This window comes from Mesitornis unicolor, unplaced genomic scaffold (assembly GCF_000695765.1).
Source record: "Mesitornis unicolor isolate BGI_N332 unplaced genomic scaffold, ASM69576v1 scaffold5341, whole genome shotgun sequence".
NCBI classification, from domain to species: Eukaryota; Metazoa; Chordata; class Aves; order Mesitornithiformes; family Mesitornithidae; genus Mesitornis; species Mesitornis unicolor.
In genome coordinates, this window is record NW_010161554.1 from 72,353 (window position 1) to 92,700 (window position 20,348).

The following is a 20,348-nucleotide window of genomic DNA, read 5'->3' on the forward strand; positions in this document are numbered from 1 at the left end:
TTTCCCACTACTTATGTAGAAACTAGGTTTCCATTCTTCTCACTTGTTGGTGAACACATGTAACATGGGATACTTTTTACATTGATCTTGGAAACTAATGTCTTCCTTCTCTGCCTCAGAATGAGGAGACGTCTTCTTCGTGTGTCCCATCCTTCTCTTACTTTTACGGTTACTTTTAAAATACTGGGAAACAGTTGTGTTCCTATTCCACTGTAAGAATTTTACTTTTGGGTAATGGAAGTATGCAACTCCCAGGGAATCCTTTAAAGTCTCTTACTGGCACATAAAAAGCACAGAGTTTATTACCTTGAATTTGCAAATACCTTTCCAGCCTTCAGGACAAGTTTATCGGGTCAGAACTGGACTGAATCACAGATACTCAAGGCTAATATATTTGAGGGTTTTTTGTAGATACAAGGAAGGTAGGAATATTAAAGAATTAAGAAAATAAGATTTCTGGCAGGAAAGACAGCAGGGTACACATTTTTGCTATAGATTCACTAATGTTTTTAAGATATCTTGTAACTAGTAGTGGTAAGTAAAATAATTCAAAGTCCTTTTACCTTTTTGGGTTTGCTAGTTTTACTTTTTTTGTGACTTTCTGCTGTGTCTTGTTTTGATCCTGTTTAACTTATTTTTTATTACTTTTTTAAATGTAGCTATTATTGCTGGTAAGGAAAGTTTGACGTTTTGTTTTGTTTTATTTTTAAGGTTCCTTACAGGTTGCATGCTGTGCTAGTTCATGAAGGTCAGGCTAATGCAGGACACTACTGGGCATATATTTATGACCACCACCAGAACAGATGGATGAAATACAATGATATTTCTGTGACAAAGTCAACCTGGGAAGAGTTGGAACGGGACTCTTTTGGTGGTTACAGGAATGCCAGTGCATATTGTTTAATGTATATCAATGATAAGGAACAATTCTTGATACAAGGTAATGTTAAGGATATGATTTCTGGATAATGTAGAACAGCTGACTATATTGATAAAATGAGCTCCTTTCAGATGTATTTCCAGATTTTTGAAATGGTTTTAATAATTATTGGAAACTGTCTTTATGCTCGTAACTGTTAGCATCTTTCTGTGTGTGGGACAACCACTCTTCAACTTCGAGATTAATAAAGAATGCCAGTGTTTCAGCATTATTAAGAGAGCAAAATAAACTAAACTTGCTACTTGACAAACATTTTAGCCAGGTGATCATGTTCAGAGTTTTGGAGATGTTACCTCACTGAAGATTAGAACAGAAATATGGAAATACAGAAATGACCCTCTTGACATTAAAATCCTTGTGTAGCTTTTTTTCCCCCTAAGCTTCTGAGTTCTGATGAACTTTACTGGAATGTGGAAACTTGAAGCATTATACAGTGTACTGAAATGTGAATAAGTTAGCCCTACCAACCACGCATGAAACTAAAGTAATACATAGATTGAGAATTTTTTTTTCAGGACATGTAGTAGTATGTAACTATAAAGCTTGTAAAGAAGTGTTTGGAGAGAGGGCAACGATCCCTTAGCATGAGTTTTGTGGGGCCTGATAACAACGGCTAGGGAGCTGACTGTGAAAATAGCTGGAGATTCAATAACAAGTCGTGGAAAACTTTCATGTACCTGCTGTTTCATAGGGCAGAAAGCTGGAATGTGTATTTGTTCAGTTTTGAAATGAGAACCGATATTAACCTTGACATTTCTACATTGCTAGATTAGTACTGGATTTATGGACTCTGTAGGGTAGCTGTGCCACACTAATTAAATGGGAGGCCTGCTTGCTGGGGCACAATTACAGCTGATTGATCCCCCAGGATCTGTGATGCTCTTGCAGAGACCATTCTCAAAGCAAAAATGGAAGGTTATGTCATGTAACTGGTGTTCTTGTCAGCCAACTTTCCAAATCCACATAGACTCATGCTCCTTCCTTTTTCTGCTGGGAGGTTATATCCATCTCAAAGTTGACAGTAATGCAAGCAAACTATGATTTTTTTGGTGACTTTTTTCTCAATGTACACAGTTGTAGAGTGCTCATGGCCCAAAAGGCTCATCTTTTAAAATGGCAATCACAGAATCACAGAATATTAGGAGTTGGAAAGGACCTCAAAAGATCATCCAGTCCAACCCCTGCCAGAGCAGGATCACCTAGACCAGATCACACAGGAACACGTCCAGGCGGGTTTTGAATGTCTCCAGAGAAGGAGACTCCACAATCTCTCTGGGCAGCCTGGTCCAGTGCTCTGTCACCCTCACAGTAAAAAGTTTTTCCTCATGTTCAGATTGAACCTCCCATGTTCCAGCTTGCTCTCATTGCCCCTTGTCCTGTCATTGGCTGTCACTGAGAAGAGCCTGGCTCCTTCCTCCCAACACTTGCCCTTTACAAATTTATAAACATTAATGAGGTCACCCCTCAGTCTCCTCTTCTCCAAGCTAAACAGACCCAGCTCCCTCAGCTGCTCCTCATCAGGGAGATGCTCCACTCCCTCCGTCATCTTTGTGGCTCACTGCTGGACTCTTTCAAGCAATTCCCTGTCCTTCTAGAACTGAGGGGATTAGAACTGGACACAGTTCAGATCATCAGCAGTGATCTGATGATACCCAAAAATGTATAATCTAAAGATCGCAAAAACAGTAGCAATGTGCCTCAGTAGCAGAGGAGTACCTGACAGATAATAAAAACAGTTAAAAGTAATATAGTTTTGGAGTTTTGGTGCTGTACTGTATGTTTCCAGTAGTTCACTTGAGGAAATTTGTTAAACATACTTTCTTTTCTCCTGTTTTTTTCTTTTCCTGAAATTTGTATTTCATGTTACCGCAGAAGAGTTCAACAAAGAAACGGGGCAGATCCTTGTTGGAATGGACACGCTCCCTTCTGATCTAAGGGATTATGTCAAGGAGGACAATAAACGTTTTGAAAAAGAACTCGAAGAATGGGATGCAGAACTCGCTCAGAAAGCACAGCAGGAGAAGTTGTTATCTCAGATACCCAGGGCACCAGCACCCTCACCTGCTCCAGGTGAGCTGCTTCTACGTGTTTGTTAGAGGAGTAGAACTGAAAATCACTGGGGTTTGTGTCTTCTGGAATTATAACTGTTTGCTTGGCCAAGGTAATTGCATTTGAAGTTTAGTGTGTTTGGGATTTTTTTCATGTTATTTTTTATTTAAAGAAAAAAAAAAAGTTGGTTCTTCTGCCTTTTCCTTCTCTGTTGTGCTTAACTTTTACTAATTATTTTTTTCCCCTTTAGAAACTTTGGCCTTTTAAGATAGTAGTTAATAGGTCTCATTAATCTGTTTTGAGAATTTGTTAGTCTGTGAATGATGTATATTGCTCTTTTCAGAGTGATTGAGTAGAAGACCTACCTTCTCATTTTAAATTAGGACAGAATTCTGATCTAAAGAGAAGATTGGTGTGATGTATTAAATAGAGTTAGCAATAGTAGGGCCCACTTAAGAAATTACTGTGTAAAAATGAGGGTGTTAAAACTGTGGAAGAGGCTCTGAACAGTGACTATGAGGCCAATGCTGTTGGGAACCTGGCTGATCAAAACCACTGGCAGTCTGACTATAAAACGTACGCCTGCTTTGACCCAGAAAAACCTGTCAGGTTTTAGGTGATGTCCACCTTTTGCTTCATTGTAGAAGGCTGCGTGTACATTATGTGAAAGACTGCATGATGGATTTGTGTAGTGAGACTGCTGTCCAGATGTTCTCATTGTTGTATTTGAGTCATTAAGACTGAGCATACATTTCTCATCGCTATCTAAACTGCAAACTGAATGTAAAAAGTGCAGTGATCTTTCTCTTTTTTGCAAAAAAGTCTATGGAGAGTGACTTCATCTTCTGTATGTTTTGATTTCACAAACACTAGGAGTCTGGTTTTAGTTCTTTTGTTAGTAAAGTACTAAATGGATGTTTTATTTGTCTGCCAAAATTGGCTTTCATCATGTAAGAAATACAAGATGCTATTTATGCTAATCAATATTACTGCCCTCAAGTCGGGGAGACTTTGAGATTTCCCTTAAGTCAGAGGAATATAACGTGTCGATTATTTTGTGTAGTAAAAACACATCTGGCACTCAAGTGGCTCTAGGTCATTCCGTATATTAGGTCCATATCCCACAGAAAGCCCAAATAGCGTCTCAGCTTTGTTCTCAGGCATCTGCTGTGTGATTACTGAACACCCCTCACTCAAGAGCCTTAGCAGGCCTATAGACAGGACAGGTCTATCATTCCTAATATAAAATCATGAGTCCATTTATATGAAAGTGTTCAAAATGACCCGAGACACAGACTGGTGTAGGGTTGTATTTGTGAATGGTGTGACCTAGCCTGCATATTCTGTGAGGGTTACCTTATTTATGATACAGTGATCCAAATAAAACTAATAAATTCAAAATTCATGCTTATGTTAACATACAAAATTGTTATTTTATTTCTGTCACAAAGTTCAAGCAGGAGAACCAGAATATTTAGAGCAGCCATCAAGAACTGATCTTTCAAAGCACTTAAAAGAAGATTCTGTGCAAGCAATTAATAAAGCTTTAGCTGAACAAGAAGATAGAGGTCCAGAAGCTATAATGGATACGGTGAGGATATTTTGAAGCTTGAAATACTTCCTTTGCTTTTATTTTGCAAGTGGAAATGTTATAACTGATAAAAGGTGGTGTGTGTGGAAACTTTGAACTGAAAATTGCTGTTTCTTCAGGGACTGCCCAACGCTAAAGTCCATCCACGTCCAACATGTGTGCTACAGTAGTTGGTGTAGAAGAAAAATACCAAGATAGATGTTCTCTGTGGGATTAAAGTACTTGGCAGTACAGCATATTGTTGAAATGACATTCAAGTGTTTGTGCCCACCATCTTTTCAAAATGTTAGATAGTTCCATTTGATTTTGAGGAGTAAACATTGACATTCCATGTACAAGTCTTGAAAAATACTGCTTTGAACATCAGGTTTTTATTTGAGAAATAGAAGATTATAATTGAGTTCCCTTGAAAGACCTCTAGAAGTTAAAGTAGCTTTCAAAAATAAAGGGTTTTTCAGCAGTATTCTGTAGCTTTAATGAAAATTCACCACCTGATGAAAATCATTTTTTGTGATACATCAGATGTAGCTGGAAATGCTTATAAGAATTAGTGTTGGGTGATTCTATTTTTCAATTCATACAACAAATACAGAGAGGAACTGGAAGTTAACTACTTCATGAGTTAATGAAACCAGTATTTAACAGGATTTTTTTCTTTCAGCGAGTAGTTTTTTTTCTTCTCTGTAAGAATATAGATAAATGACCAATGTATTTGCCAGAAAAGCAAGTGCCTTTAAAGCAATACATGTATCTGTCTTGGAACTGTATCTCTAAGGATAATATATACGGAATGTAGAGTATAGCTTCCATAGGCACCCCTAGTAACCACTAGAGGTAGTAACAGTTTAGATCTATGCAAAATTTGAAGCCAGCTTCCTAATTTCAGATAGGAATTCCAATTAAACAAAAGCAGTCCAGTCCCAGATATCCTTGGGGCCAACAGGAAAGTCCTCTCAAAGCTTTTGAAAATGATGTGAGGATTTGTTGACTCTTACACCTGATGTGTTTTTCATTCCTCTCTCCTGTGGCCTCAGGGAAGCAGAGAAGCATCTTTTCTCTGCTAAACTGAAAGAAAAGGCAACAGGGAAACTAACCTAACCCTGGGTGAAAAGGTGCTCCAGTAGTGACTGCTTTAGGCTACTGCATATCTGACTTATTTGAGTTCTCAGGACACAGAACAGCTTAGGGGAAGCCTGTTGAATATGAGTTACCCCAACTGAAGGGGTAGCTATGAAGATATCAAACCCATGAGAAAATGTCTTGCATGACATTGTGTTTTCTGGGGTCTGTGGACATTCATCCCGGTGGGATGTGGAAGAATCTTACAGGCTTCATTCCATGAATCAGCTGTTTTGGTTTAGACTAAGGACAGTCTGCACAGCGATCAGCCTTAGGACTTCGCAGGACTGTGGTGGAGGAACCACATGGGAAACACCATGATAGGCTTAATGAGGCAGGTTGCCTTATTCCAGCATTTTCACTGCACTGTTCTGCAACAAGGTGGATGGCTCCTCAAAAATAAAACCAACAAAATTCAAACCATACTAACTTTCAGCTGTTAAAGAGTCTAAAGCCAATCTCTAGCTAGTCTGAAAGTACTCTGCTGGTGTTTAAAAGCTGCTGTCTATATACTCAAATTTAACTCAGGCAGAATTGTGCTTCCTTCTCAGTGTATCAGCAAGCTTCTTAATTATTTTGCTTCCATATACATACTGGCATGCAGGTATCTGTTTCTTCCCTCCACTTTTTCTTTGTCCGTTTTAAAAGAAGGAAAGCCAACATCATAACATGTAACAAGCAGGACTGTAGGTTAGTCACCACATGAACATTTGTGTCCATTTTCTGCATTTTTCTACCCTCTGCACAGTCTCTTTGTATTTATACAGTGCTGGATGTAAGTAGATACTACGTGTGTTTCTGGTATCTTTGTTAAAAATGAGACTGTTGTAATGGTTGCAGAACAAGTAGTGTGGCACACTCTGATTGCTTAGAGTAGAGTCAAGGTTTAAGTCCTGCAAACGTTGTAAACTGGCTGTTATACAATGATAGACTGTGGTACAACTTTAACATAGCAAGAATTGCAGTGACTAACTTTGTGTTCCCCTGATTCTCTCTAGTTACTTCTCTAAAATAGAAATAAACCTGTTGAATGTAATGCACCTTTAAATATTATTTCAAATATCTTAATTGCTAGGGGCTTCCTTGTAATTTTTTTTCCCAGAATATCCAGAAATGTTACTCTTTGGCTTGTTGCCATCCCTTAATACGAATGAACCAGATACTTTATTTACATTTAGTATTATCTTGTGGAATGTATGAAAAGAAGTAGTGGTTCACAGACTCCTCCTTTAACAACTGCCTAAAATTTGTAATGGATGTTAGAGTTGCAGTACTGGCACACTGAACTGTGAAACTGTAATTAGTGAGTAAAGGACAAACGAAATCTTTTTAATAATGATGTCTTAACTTTAAAATGTACTGCTTAAAAAAGTAAGAAACTGCAAGTAATTAGAGAATATAAGTGATATTTATAATTTTTTTCAGATCGTCAGCAGTCCACATCGTTGTGCTCCATCAGCCTGTCACTTTGCGTGTCTCTGTAATTTTACTTTGTTTTTCTTTTCTTTTTTTTTATTCCCCCCCCGCACATACTGATAATGATTTTTTTCTGCAGAGCTCTGATAATGCCCCAGCTCAACCAGCTCCTAACCAGCGAGTTGTAGAGGTGGCGATTCCCGATGTAGGGACTTTTGTGATTGAGTCAGAGGAGGGGGGTTATGACGATGAGGTACATGCGATTGCAATTGTGTGCACCACTCCTCCTCGGTGCTTTCTTGTGCTGCCTGATGAGAAGTTTTGGCATGTTTGCACATCGTGACACCTAACAGATTTCTGCAAAACTAAATGCTTAGCGATTTTTAACCTTAACAATGTCTGAATTTGTAATGAAGTGTGAAAGGAAAGCACTAGCTACTCTAGTTGGGCACGCTTGCATGGTACCATTTACACTGGAGGTATATTTGTCTTTCTAGCTGTGGGAGCTGAATGTTTATGTTAGGCCAGATAGCCTTTGAAATGCTGGTGATAGGCTGTGGACTACTACTTTATTGAAAAAGTAACATGATAATGAGTGATGGTCTTAATGTTTGTGCTTTCTTGTCAGTCCAGTAAAGCTGCTGTTCAAATCTGATCCCTTATTTGCCAAAGTTAGCCTTTTCAGACTGCAGGGCTTAAATTATCCATGAAAATAACCTGAAACTGACGTGGCTGGTGGAGCTGACTCTTCCTAACCTTAAGGGGAAAAAAAAAAAGAAAAACAAAACAAAAAACCCTTCATTTTTTCCCCAATTCAGACCCAAAGCGATGCATGTACCTGGTACTTCTTGAGGAACAGATGAGGCTCATGTTACCCTGTGAGACAGTATTTTCTACTGCCCTGTTTTGGCAGCAGAAAGAATGCTGCTGGGTCATCAAACTGTCCTGCCTTGGCACTGCTTGCTCCATGCTTGTTCTGGTTGGGGTTAGCATTGGTGCAGCCCATATTCCCAGATGTCCGAGCATGTGTTCTCAGTGGGCTATGGAGAGCTTTTACTTCTGCAGGCAAATGGATATTTCAGGTTATTCTGCCCTGTAAAGGTGATCAGTTGTAACTGGGAGTAGGGGATGGGGAATAAAATTGTTTAATTGACATCATCACACATTGATGATGAGTTTGGATTCTCTCAGATGTGAAGTCTCCACCTTTAAAGTTATGAGGATTTAGCCTCACCTAATGACCTGCTTTTTTGGTATGGGTTTCCTTTGGTGGTGTTTTTTGTTTTTCACTGTTGTCCCTATGCCATTGTCTTTCTAGAGGATGAAAACTTTCTTCCCTATGTCCCTGTTCCTTTTGGAAGTGTGTTTGCTTTTTTAAATGTTGTTATCTGTTGGAAACTTTTTGGAGAGTTTAGGATTCTTCATCTTCTGTTCTGAAAGGCCAGCTGTTGTTGCTGTGCTAACTAAGCCTTGGGCATGGAGGAAGGGAGTGTTTTTCTTTGCTCACAGATCACAAAGGATAAAGACCTTTCTGAGTAACCTAGATATATCAGATTGTTTGTATGTAACTGATTTGAATAGCTGTGAGATGTGTGTCTTACGTTTGGCTTTGTGTTTGTTAAATGTTTTGGGTTTGATTTTTAGGAATTTGTCTGCAAGTGCTTCAGGGACCAATTGCATTTGGAGAAATGGGTCCCTTGTTTTGATGTTGAAATACATAGGAAATACAGGCAGTGTAGTGTACTATGTTTTTAGTACAGTATATATGAAGTGTGATTGGGCGATTTTTCTGTTTCGAAACTTTTTTTTTTAATCCTTTGGTGGCCATGGGTAGCACTTACTCAGTATGCAGTTTCTGATGGATACTAATGCTGAACGATGCATGTTCCTTTCCTGGGAAGTTCTGACCATGCAACCTTTAAATTGTGTTTGACACAGTTCTTAGTTGTTGTTTGTTGGTTTTTGTTTTCTTTCGTAAACTTCCTTTACTCATGTTGTTACAGTAAAAATACATCTATACACATGCCATGACTGATTTGCAGAATATGCACAGATCTGTATTGACATGTGCCGTTTCAATGTATGCATGCATTAGTTGGGGATTTTTATCTTGCATGAGACTAAAAGCATATTGAATCTGGTTATTAAAATATTAATCATTCAAAACTTTTACCTTAAATCCCTTGTGGCAGGTCATGCTGACCCCGAACATGCAAGGTATTATCATGGCTATAGGTAAAGCCAGGAATGTTTATGACAGGTGTGGGCCAGAAGCAGGGTTCTTTAAGGTACACCTAACATTTTCAACTTTTTCTCCTCTGGTATTTCCTGTTAGATATGCCTTCTCCCTCTCCACTTTGATGCATTTTAAAACTGTTGCAGTGTTTGTACGTACTCTTCTGACACATTAGTCCTCCATTGAGGTATTTCTCCCTTGAAAAATAGGCAGCCATTTCCCCATTGATTCAGCAGAACACTGCCTTGATATCAGTGGCATATATACCTGTCTATATTTTAGCTTTCTAGTAATAGTAGCAAGTAACATGAAACCTGTATGTGTAATCGATAAGAATATGTTTAGGGTGTTTTCCCCTATTAGTAACAAAGAACATGCCTTCACTAGACTGCCTGGGACATGAGTTTTATCGCCCAGGGACATCAGCGTTCAGTCATTTGTTGTTTATTTCAAAGAGCTGTTTTTGTTTTGTACTCCTTAAAGATTTTTATTAAATCTAAATTACTCTTTGTGTAACTACATGGATGTCAATGCTGTTTATTTATGCAGTGTTTTATTACCAGGAATTAAATACTAGGCTTTTTGTAGTTAATACTCTTCATAATGATACCAGATATAAAAATGCCTTAGTCTTCTTAAGCACACAAACTTCTGAGCTTTTTTAGCTCATGAACTTTTGAATTTTCAGGATAATAGAAAGGGAATTACTTTGACATGATGTAAAATCTCTCAAATGTGATTTGGAGGTAGGGAGGAAGTTTTCTGCTTGTTGTGGAGTAGCAGTCTGTTTTCTCCTTGATTGTTATGGTGTAGTTGCACTAGAAGAAACTGTAAAAACCAAAGGAAACAAAAAAATCCCAACCCACCAACACCACACACCCTTCCCCTACCCCCACCCCACCCCCACCAAAAAATTCTCCAACTCCTTGACAAGGAAATTGGAATCTCAGGGGTTTGTTTGTGTAATGGGTTCTTAGGGGAGTGTTATGACCTAACATTTGTTTGCAGGGCTGTCTCTCTTAACTGTGCCTGCTCAGGGAATGGAGAGGCACCTGCCATGGCCTCTGTTTGGTGAAGCAGGTTTTGGTTGGGATTCAGTGCAGGTTTTTGTCTACTTTTGTTTTGTTTTTATCGAATTGATTACTTAATGAAAAGATGGCAGTCTTTTTTTTCTTAGGTTGGAAAAAAAAAAGATCCTCGTTTGATCAAGTCAGACTCTTTAGTGACAGTTCAATTACACAAAATTGTTTTTTGAATATGAAGGGTGTTTTTATAATTCCAAAACAGAAAGGCTGTTAAAAATAAAATTATATTTAGTGCTTCAGAGTTATCAAAACATGCCTCATTTTTGAGGAGTACATTAATGTGAATTATGCAGATGAAGTGGTGTTTTTTGGTAACAAAATTCGTGTTTTGAAACATACCAGATAAAATCTCATGTTACTTCATGAACTTACTGTTAAAGCTTCTGTGATATTTTTTAATCCTGTTGTACTCTGGGTTTCTTCATGTGTTTGCTGTTATAAAAGGAGTGTTTGCAGAACATTGGAGCTTTGTTCTGTGGTGTTTTTGCTTTAGTGTAACCCAGGTGAAACCCATTTGACATGGGCCATTGTAACTGCCAAGGTTTTGCTCGTGCTTTACATCTCAGACCTGAGCCGTGACTGATACAAACCCATTAAGATATTTCTTGATCAGTCATCTCCTCCAGTCACACCCTTCTTTAGATTTTCTAGACACTTCCTTGCAGAGCGTTTGCCTTAGGATCTTCATATACTATTCTCAGTGAGAAAATGAAAGAATTGTAATACTTTTCTTTTCTCCTGTCCCTTTTTCCTGTATGCTGTGCAAAGAAATAGTATTATTTTTCTTTGTACTTAGGATTTCTGAATCTGTAGTATACAATTTTATTTTATTTCAATATGTATATAAGAATATAGGTTTTGCGTTGCATTTTTTCCCGCTTGTAAGGAGTGCTCTGAAAATTTAAATGTCTAATAGCAATTGCTTTTTGGTTCTGGCCTACTGTAGTAAACAGGCTTTAACTGCCTAGTTTTCCATGTTGGTTTTCCAATGGTAGACCTTTTTCTGATGTAAGATAATGGAAACTCTGCCTATGGCTTTTGGTATTTATAACCGGTTCTCACAAACTTCCTATTTAATGATAATGCATATGATTAATATTGAAAAATATTGATGCAGACCGTTCTCTTAAGTTGTAAAGTTCTCTACGCGCTCTGTGTTTAAGCCTGTATGAAGCGTATCCTACCCATGTGTTCAGTCCTGAAACCAAATGTGTATTAGTAGAGGATGGGAGCCCAAATTTCTGATAGCTAAGCATCAAGAAGTTACCTGCTACTGACAGGTATTTCAATATTGAACAGGGTGTTTTTCTGCCTGCTTTGGAACTTGAATTTGGGCATTTATTGTATTGAAACTTTGCTGATGTGTGAAACTACTATGTTAAGTCATTTGTTTTGAGATGGCATTTAGCGTTAGCATACAATCTGATCACCTCCCAATTTTAAGAGATAAATGAAGGAACATATTAACATTTATCACAATTTTTCTAGTTATTTTTCTTGTTATTGCTCTTGTTCACGCTGTATAGTTTCAGTGAATACAGTCTAATGAACATAACAGATGATGTTCATTAAAACCTAATGTGCTGGCAAAGCTGGAGAAGTGTATGCTTCTGATGACTTCTAAAGTCAATCTAAAATATTCATTGAGGACTCTGTCCTGTCCTGTAGGAGACTAATACTATTTATATTGAAGTATTTTTTTTTTTTAGTAATCTTCCAATTTGAATTTTCTTAAATGACATTTTCCATTCTCACTTAGTGTTTCCAAAACCATAACTGTTCATGCAACTTTCTGTAGAATTTGTTTTATCCATGTATTTGCATTTTAACTATGTATTAGATGTACCTTCTTTACCTGGCGAGATTTTTGGAAGTTTCTTTTAAGTAAAGTGGCTGAAATCTTACACTGCTTTTGGAATGTAAATGCTTAAAGAGGCCTCTCTAGGAATTGGATAAACCCTCTCTCAGGGCGATGTAGCACAGGACTGGGACTGCTTTTGAAGTATGAGTCTACCTGGGATTTTGGCAGGCTTAGTTGGAGGGAGACAGGAACAACTTTACCATTTGCCTGTTGTTTTGTTTTGTTTGGGATTTTTTTGGGTTTTGTTTTTTTTTTTTTTTTGTTGTAGTTCAGACTTGTTAGAAGGATGGAGTATGGAATTGTTAAAAACTTATTTTATCGGCAAAAGGCCACAGGACATGAATTATCCTGTCAGCGTCTGTGATGTTTAAGAGTTAAAAGCCTGAAAGAATAACATATATTTTTTAAATTATTTAGGCAATTAAATTGGAATACACGCGTCTGCTAAAATTAGCCCAGGAAGATCCACCACCTGAATGTGATTATCGTTTGCGTCACGCAATTGTTTACTTCATCCAAAACCAGGCACCAAAGAAGATAATTGAGAGGACATTATTGGAGCAGTTTGGAGATCACAATCTTAGCTTTGACGAGAGGTAATAAGATCTGCATGTTTCATTTCCTGTGCGTGCACTTTCTGGTGGGTGGAGACGCGCCTTCGTGTTCAGATAGCGCACGTCATAGAGGGAAGATCTGTGTGTGTGTGCTTGATTCAATCTTCTAGTAAATAGCTTGCAAGTATATTTTGTAAAAACTATCAACTTCATAAAAGTTTCTGTCAAAGGAGTAGACAAGAAGTTGGATTTCTGTTGTTATAAAATAAGGAGAAATACTCGGTGTTGCTCATCATTTTGCACATAGATTTCTGTACCTTCTTTCAAAGCGCTGTGTAAGGCTGCGTAGTTTGCGTTCTTCACTGCCCTGAATGCCAGCAGCAGACAGCAAAGCCTTGCAAGCTAGATAGGTAGCTTACTTGAATGCAAGATAATGTCTCTTTTCCACTCAAAATTCCATATATTTACTTATTTAAAGAAATAAATAAATTGAAAAGTAGAAAACATTAATCTGATTTCTGCTTAGTGAATAATCCTACGTTACTTTTGTAAAGTAAATATTGGGGAACTTCAAGCCATCTAAACTTTAAATTAAAAAGAGAGAATGAGCAATGTGGCAATTTAGCAAAGTAAAACAAGTAATTGTTCAGTAGCGCAGACCTCCGTCACGTGTACTTCCAAAGTATGCCCTCTCCTGCTAATTACACCGTGCATAATGAAAAGCACATTTTTCCACAGTGTTTTCTTACTGTTTTACATAATGCTGTAGCTTATACTATTTGAGGCTGCTGTCTTTGTATGGATAATATCCTTTGTGAATTTCCAGTAATCGCTCATGATTTCTTGTTGCCTTTTGTAAGGTGCCGTAACATAATGAAGGTTGCTCAAGCTAAACTTGAAATGATAAAACCAGATGAAGTAAACATGGAGGAATATGAGGTCAGTATTTTTTATGTTTTAAACTGTAACATGAAATAGTTAATCAGCAAGTTGAATTTTCTCTTCATAGATTTCCTCTTGTCGTACACTAAGAAGTGAAAACTGGTTATTGAAAGACCATTTGTAGGAATGCTGCACTGACCAGATGGTCTAAAGCTGGTTTTTTCTACATCTGTAATTCCAAGGTCAAATTTTACTTGAGCCGTAAATAAATGTGAAGTTTGAGTCTGTTTTTACTCCTTAACGTGTCTCAACGTCACTAACAGTGTTTCGTAATTTATCACCACGTAAGCCAACTGGCTTTCTCTAATCCGAAGCAGGTAGCAGTGAAGGAGTGAGAGTGGTTGAAGCCTTACACATCTTGAGCTGGGTCACAGCCACGTTTGTGCTTTTCTTCCAGCTGTCTCTGCAGCCATTCTGATTTTCTATGGGCACCAGATTCTCTCGTTTGCTGAGACCATACATAACCAGTTTATGCATTTAATTTTTTGTCCTGCGCTATTTAGAAAAAACTGGAGAGAAGAGCAAATCTCAAACATTAAATAATTGTGACTGGTATTTGCCAAAATAATTAATCTTGTATTTAAAGCTAAGTCTGTAGGTAGTTTTAAAACATTAGTTTCAACTCTGCATAATACTGTTCATATAAGGCCTCTTAATGGGGGTTATTTACGTCCTAAGCAGATGCCAGTTTAAAAGATGCCATTTAAACCTCATTGTTATGCTCGTAGGTCCAAACACCTTGTTCAGAGAGACTATGGGAGCAATCTTCCTCTCAGCAAACCAAGTGAAAAATACTTGACTGTCATTTCTCATTACCACATTTAGGACCTACATTAGCTGCCTACTACATGACACTGTGTCCCTCCCTGGCCTGCAAGTGGAAAGGACTTTCATAGTGGGATTTCTGTTGCATATTTTAGGCTGTGCAAGGCTCAATATCTTAGCATTTTCTGAGTGGCATTGCACAGGTAGAATAAACAATTCTGGACTTATCTTTAAGAGTGAGAGAGTGGAGGTGTCTTCTATTCCCCTGCATATATGTGCCACTTTTTTAGCTCCTGCAGCAGATAGTTGGTGATTTCTCCAAAGATTGTGTCAGTATTTGTCCTGTATAGTGAGTTGGCATTTCGTGGACCCTTTCTCATGCTCTTTGTGTTGAATCTGTAAGTGGCTGTGTAACATGGCATGCTGTCCCCTACTTTAATAAGCAATTGAAAGTTGGCTACAACCAACTGCAGTAAAAGCGCCCTTTTTTTAGGTGCCAAAACTTAGAGCATTTACCTGTACAGTGTACCAGTAGTCCTTTTGTGTAAATGGTGATACAGTAAGAGAAATGTTTTGCTTCAGTATAAATGTCTCCACAGGGCATGAAAAAGTTTTCTGACACTTTCTGAGTAAATAACTTGAATGTAACATAGGGAAGAAATAAAGGGTATTAGCTTCGCAACTCTTTTTGGGAAGAAAAAGGGGATCTTGCATAATTCTGACTGTGGTTTTCCAAAGATGCTTTGTGTTCCTTTCAAATGGTAATGCATTCTGTAAAAATAATCTCATTTAGAAATATATTAGGTATTTTAGAATTTTCTTTTTATTGAGGGTGGGGGGATGCAGGCAGACCTTTTCCACATGTGAGCTTACAAGGAGTCCTTAGCACTTACTGTGAATATTCAGCACTAAGTGTGTAAGATAAATAAGTTAATTAATTAAAGAAACATACATACATATATACATATATATAAGACTTTAAAGAAATGTATTTAATGTTTGTGGATGAAATTCTCTATAACTTTTCTTATATGCAGAGATGGCATCAAGACTACAGACATTTCAGGGAAACAACCATGTTTCTCATGGTAGGATTGGAGTTTTTCCAAAAAAAGAGGTAAGTGGTAGTATAGAACTCAAATGTAATAGAGTCATTTGAAGGCAAAATGTAATACTGATAACTACAGCTATTTTTTTAAAATTAAGAATTGTTTAATGTGTTCTTCATTTAAGTTAAACATTTATTTGGTCTATTAATGTCTTCAGTCTTGCATCTACCTTGAGTTTCCTACAACTTCCTGTTCTTAATCTCCATTTCCAATCTCTTATCAAGCCATGGACTCTTTTCAGAGCAATCTGTATGTGCACCCGTATTACTCTTCCTCTCCTACTCTTAAGTGCCCTGGGTATCCCTCAGAGATAAAAATCTTTGACACCAAATGTGCACGTGCATTTAATCTGCTTTCGTCAGGAATCATAATTAATCAAGGCCCTGTCTTATCTGTCTTCTCATTGGGTCTTCCCATATAAACAGAGTTTGCCTTCTGCATTTGTCAAAATTTGACCTGTGATGGGCTTTAAAGGTCAGCAAAAAAACAACATATTTGAGGAAAACTATCACGTGTAACTGACACATTTGTAGCTGATTCTTCCTAGCTCCATGAAGCAATGGTGATTCATTCACTTCTCTTTTGAACCATGTCAGGAATTGCAGCTAAATAAAATTGGTGACATTTCTGTACGTAGTGCACTACTGCTAAAATTTATTCTCTGATCTACTACATGCAACAAGGATGGTGATTGCAGTATAAATGCCTCAAAGTGTTATGCAGAATAGTCTTTGAAACAGAATTGTTCAAAAGTATCTCTGTCTCCTATGTCTGGGCAAAGGATTGACATGATTACCTGCATAATATCCAGTGACATCTGTGGTGAGAAAATTGAGCAGTCATATGATACAATTTTTTATGATACAAATTTTTAACTGTGAAAACAATGCTGTAGTCAGTCTCTGATTTTTCATGTATAGCACAGTAGGTAGGGAAATTATAGTGGGAATCAAATCTAATTTTTTTTGTCTGTAGTGCAGTAAATTGCTTCATATTTCTCTTGTCTTGTGTAGTCCCCAAAAAGAAAAGTCCCAAACAAAACAGGAAAATTGGTTGGAAAAGACACTGCCTTGCCTTTGTGACAGGCTCTGTCTTTGTATAGTGGCTAACACAGTGAGACCATAGTGTTGGTTTGTCTTCTGGTTGCTAGCATGTAATAAATAGTTCATTCATTAATAATCTAAATTGCAATATGCAGCTTATGTATAAAGGATGGTCAGAAGATTGCTTGGCTTCTTGAAAAAAAACGCTCTGGTATTGCTTGATCCCTTAAGGAGGCAAAAATGTCACGGGCATCAGTGTGGTGTATAGGAACCCTCCTTGTTACCCCCAGACTCCATGCATGCTCTAGGCAGGAGCAGAAGACCTTCAAGTTCCTTGGCACTGAGACTCCAGGATGGCACCTTCAACTGTAGAATAGCAGTGTTTTCACTAATCTGCTCCTTACCATAATATATTCTGGTTATGCCAGGGAGAGAGAGGGAAGCACGGGTTTCTGCTGTGTGCTGAATAGCGTTCATACCTTTAGTATAGTTTTCCATTATTTAGATTAATTTGCAGAATTAGGGTGAGTCATTTGTTACCAAACATCTTTGTAATTTAGAAGACAAGCCTATAATGACCAGTCTTAGACATTGACATTGGTCAAAATAAAATTACGGTATTATCAGACTCATCTAACATCCAAAAATGTGTAGCATTCACTCCCTTTGGCAAGAAAGGCAATTTCAAGAACGCTTCAAGAGGTATCTAATACAAAGACAGTATGACTGGAGTTAAGCATACTTAGAGGATAGGTGAGAATCTGAGTATCCATTGACCTGCTCTAAAGGCATCCGTTGCAATTTCACACCCATTTTTCAGCTACAGCTTTGCAAAGGAGTGAGATATTTACTGAGGGCTCACATCTTGTACACTCTAGAGGGCTGTACTGCCATCTTTATTCTGAAAATGAGACTAAATCAATGAACTTGGTTCCAATTCCCTTATTAACACTCAAAACACAAAAATGAAGCCTTAAAGGTATGAAAATGGAGACTTTCATAATTGAAATACGGCCTTCATTAGCAGGACTGTTTGAGGCTTTTTTCAGAAACCCATCTCCCTTGGTCAACCAACTTTTTCGTAGTTTTAATAACACTATTTGATACCTAGCAGTACTCAATCTCTAGATGGAGTCAAAAATTGGCCTTTATCCAGGCGGTCTCTCATTTCCGTAAAGAATTGTACTGTGCAAAAAATAAATTGTTCTAATGTGCATAAAAGATGAAATTGAGTGATAGAAAAAACAACATTATTAAGAGATTGGTGGGGAGGGGTGGACGTAGAGTCAAACAAGCAAGTGAAGTTACCTGTGCTTCGAAGAGCACAGCGTTTAGCTTGAAGCAGGTGGTACCTGGATGTTGCATCTAATGTTCTTGTTTCTTTACTTTACTTCAGCTATATGGAAGCCTTGCTCTACCTTATCTATGCTTACCAGAATAACAAAGAACTCTTGTCCAAAGGCCCGTACAGAGGGCATGATGAAGAGCTGATATCTCACTACAGAAGAGAATGTTTGCTAGTAAGTGAAGGGTGAAGTATGCTTCAAAAAGTTGAACTTGCTGCGTAGCTGTAACAAAATTAATTAGTAGAAAAGTGCTGCCAGGATGTAAAACAAAACCGAAATCAACAAAACGCCTTTCATTAACAAGTTAGTACTTAGACTTCTGTAGGGGAAAAAAAAGTGAAAGTAAGGAGGATAACGTTAGTCCCATTTATTTTGCGTAATCAGTCAGCATCTTTATGGTTGTAAGTAGTGTGCTCACTGCCGTTGTGCCTGTGCTAGGTGGGAACAACAGGTGACAGTGGCTGCGAGCAGGCTCACCCTGTTGCTGCAGTTTGATGGGGAGGCAAATACTGGAAAAGGCAGCAGGATTATGTCACTTGTAGCAATAGTGAGAAAACAAAAGCAGGTGATAGGACTTCAGTCTTAGAAAGAACAGCTGCAAAGGTTGAGTTGGCAGGTTTCAAAGGAAGTGGCTTGAGGAACAGCACAGGATCAAGTGGCTTCAGAGTATATGCACCATTGCTGTAAACATTGAAGCGTAACTGTGGTTCATACAAATTACCAGGTAGCTTAGCAGGGAGACTGTGCTTTAAAACAAGCAGAAACTGATATGTGGTAGAATGTGAAATGCTGTATACTTAAATGCTTTCCTTTTTTGTGGTGGTTTATGAAGAAACTAAATGAACACGCTGCAGCACTATTTGAATCGGGAGATGATCAGGAAGTAAATAATGGCCTGATCATCATGAATGAGCTTATTGTCCCATGTTTGCCATTGCTACTGGTGGATGAAATGGAAGAAAAAGATATTGTTGCCGTGGAAGATATGAGAAACCGTTGGTGTTCCTATCTTGGACAAGAAATGGAACGTAAGTCATTTACTCATTAAGGTAAAAGGCGCTCGCTCAACTTTTTTATAAGTGCAATGTTTTCAGTGTCTTGAATTGAGCCTTTATCTTCTGTGCCTTGGTAACATATTTTGAGCTACCCTGGCTTTTGAATAATACCATACACGTTTAAATAAACAGTTTTTCCATGTATTGCACTCGGGGTATTAGACCTTAAAGGAAACATGCTTTTTGAATGGAAAACCATTTTTGTTGTTAGACCATCTGAAGGGGCATTTATATTAACATCTTACTAGGAACTAATATGTCCTAGATTTTGCTGGCAGACCTGAAGAAAAGTGGATTATTCCAAGTGAAACTCCTCCTCTTCTCACCCACCAATTAAAAAAAAAAGTCAGTGTTGGGCAGGAAAAGGAGAATTCAACATGCAGACGTAAATGCTTATGTTTTTTTCTTGTTTTATTTGCAGCTAACTTGCAAGAAAAGCTGACAGACTTCCTGCCAAAACTGCTAGATTGTTCTACAGAGATTAAAGGTTTCAATGACCCGCCAAAGTTACCCTCCTACTCCACACACGAACTGTGTGAAAGATACACCCGAATCATGTTGTCACTCAGTCGAACTCCAGCCGATGGAAGATAAATTCTGCAACCTTCCGAAGCACATTGTATAAACTTTTTTAGTTCTTAAACCTTGCCTTCCTGTCACAGGGTTTGCTTGTTGCTGCTATAGTTTTTAACTTTTTTATTTTAATAACTGCAGAAGAGAAATGACTGTACAAACTTTAGCCAGACTGCAAACAATTAAAGCTGAGAATCGCATGGCGCTCAGTCGTTTCCTCCAGAATTGATGCAACATGCAAGTCTGATCATTATGGCAAAACCGCTTTTTTGCCACTTACCTGTCACAGTATTACTTTGCTTTTATCTTAAGATCCTTTACTTTATCAACAGCTGTCTGGATCATTTTGTGACTGCAACTACTTTAAGTGTCCAGTGCTGTGTAAATACATGGTACTTGGTAGCTTGTAAATGAAATGAAAGAATAAAGTTTTATTTATGGCTACTTCTGTGTTTGTAAGCAGATACCTTGTATATTAGTGTAAAATACGGGTATTTTAAGATAGGGTATATCGCTGGGTTACTCAGTTTTATAGACAAGGTTCTTCAGGGTTTATGGCCAGTTTAGTTACAGGTAGTCAGAGGTTACTGTATGTGAATATATTGGAAAACTGTCACAGTATTATACACTATGTTGTTTTTGTATATTCCTTACTGATCTGTGT

At 37.8% G+C, this 20,348-nt stretch overlaps 1 protein-coding gene across 1 annotated transcript in view; it reads left to right on the forward strand.

Annotated features, from left to right (window-relative positions):
• Positions 1–20,128, forward strand: part of USP25 (ubiquitin specific peptidase 25) — a gene marked incomplete at its 5' end in the record, with an annotated part of 72,251 nt that extends 52,123 nt beyond the window's left edge. The window contains 11 exons of the mRNA XM_010193343.1: positions 712–940; positions 2,813–3,010; positions 4,441–4,580; positions 7,255–7,368; positions 9,308–9,403; positions 12,715–12,893; positions 13,712–13,790; positions 15,596–15,675; positions 18,107–18,230; positions 18,889–19,084; positions 19,533–20,128. Coding sequence (XP_010191645.1) covers positions 712–940; positions 2,813–3,010; positions 4,441–4,580; positions 7,255–7,368; positions 9,308–9,403; positions 12,715–12,893; positions 13,712–13,790; positions 15,596–15,675; positions 18,107–18,230; positions 18,889–19,084; positions 19,533–19,705 — 1,608 coding nt within the window. The remainder of the gene's footprint in view (positions 1–711; positions 941–2,812; positions 3,011–4,440; positions 4,581–7,254; positions 7,369–9,307; positions 9,404–12,714; positions 12,894–13,711; positions 13,791–15,595; positions 15,676–18,106; positions 18,231–18,888; positions 19,085–19,532) is intronic.
• Positions 20,129–20,348: the final 220 nt, after the last annotated feature.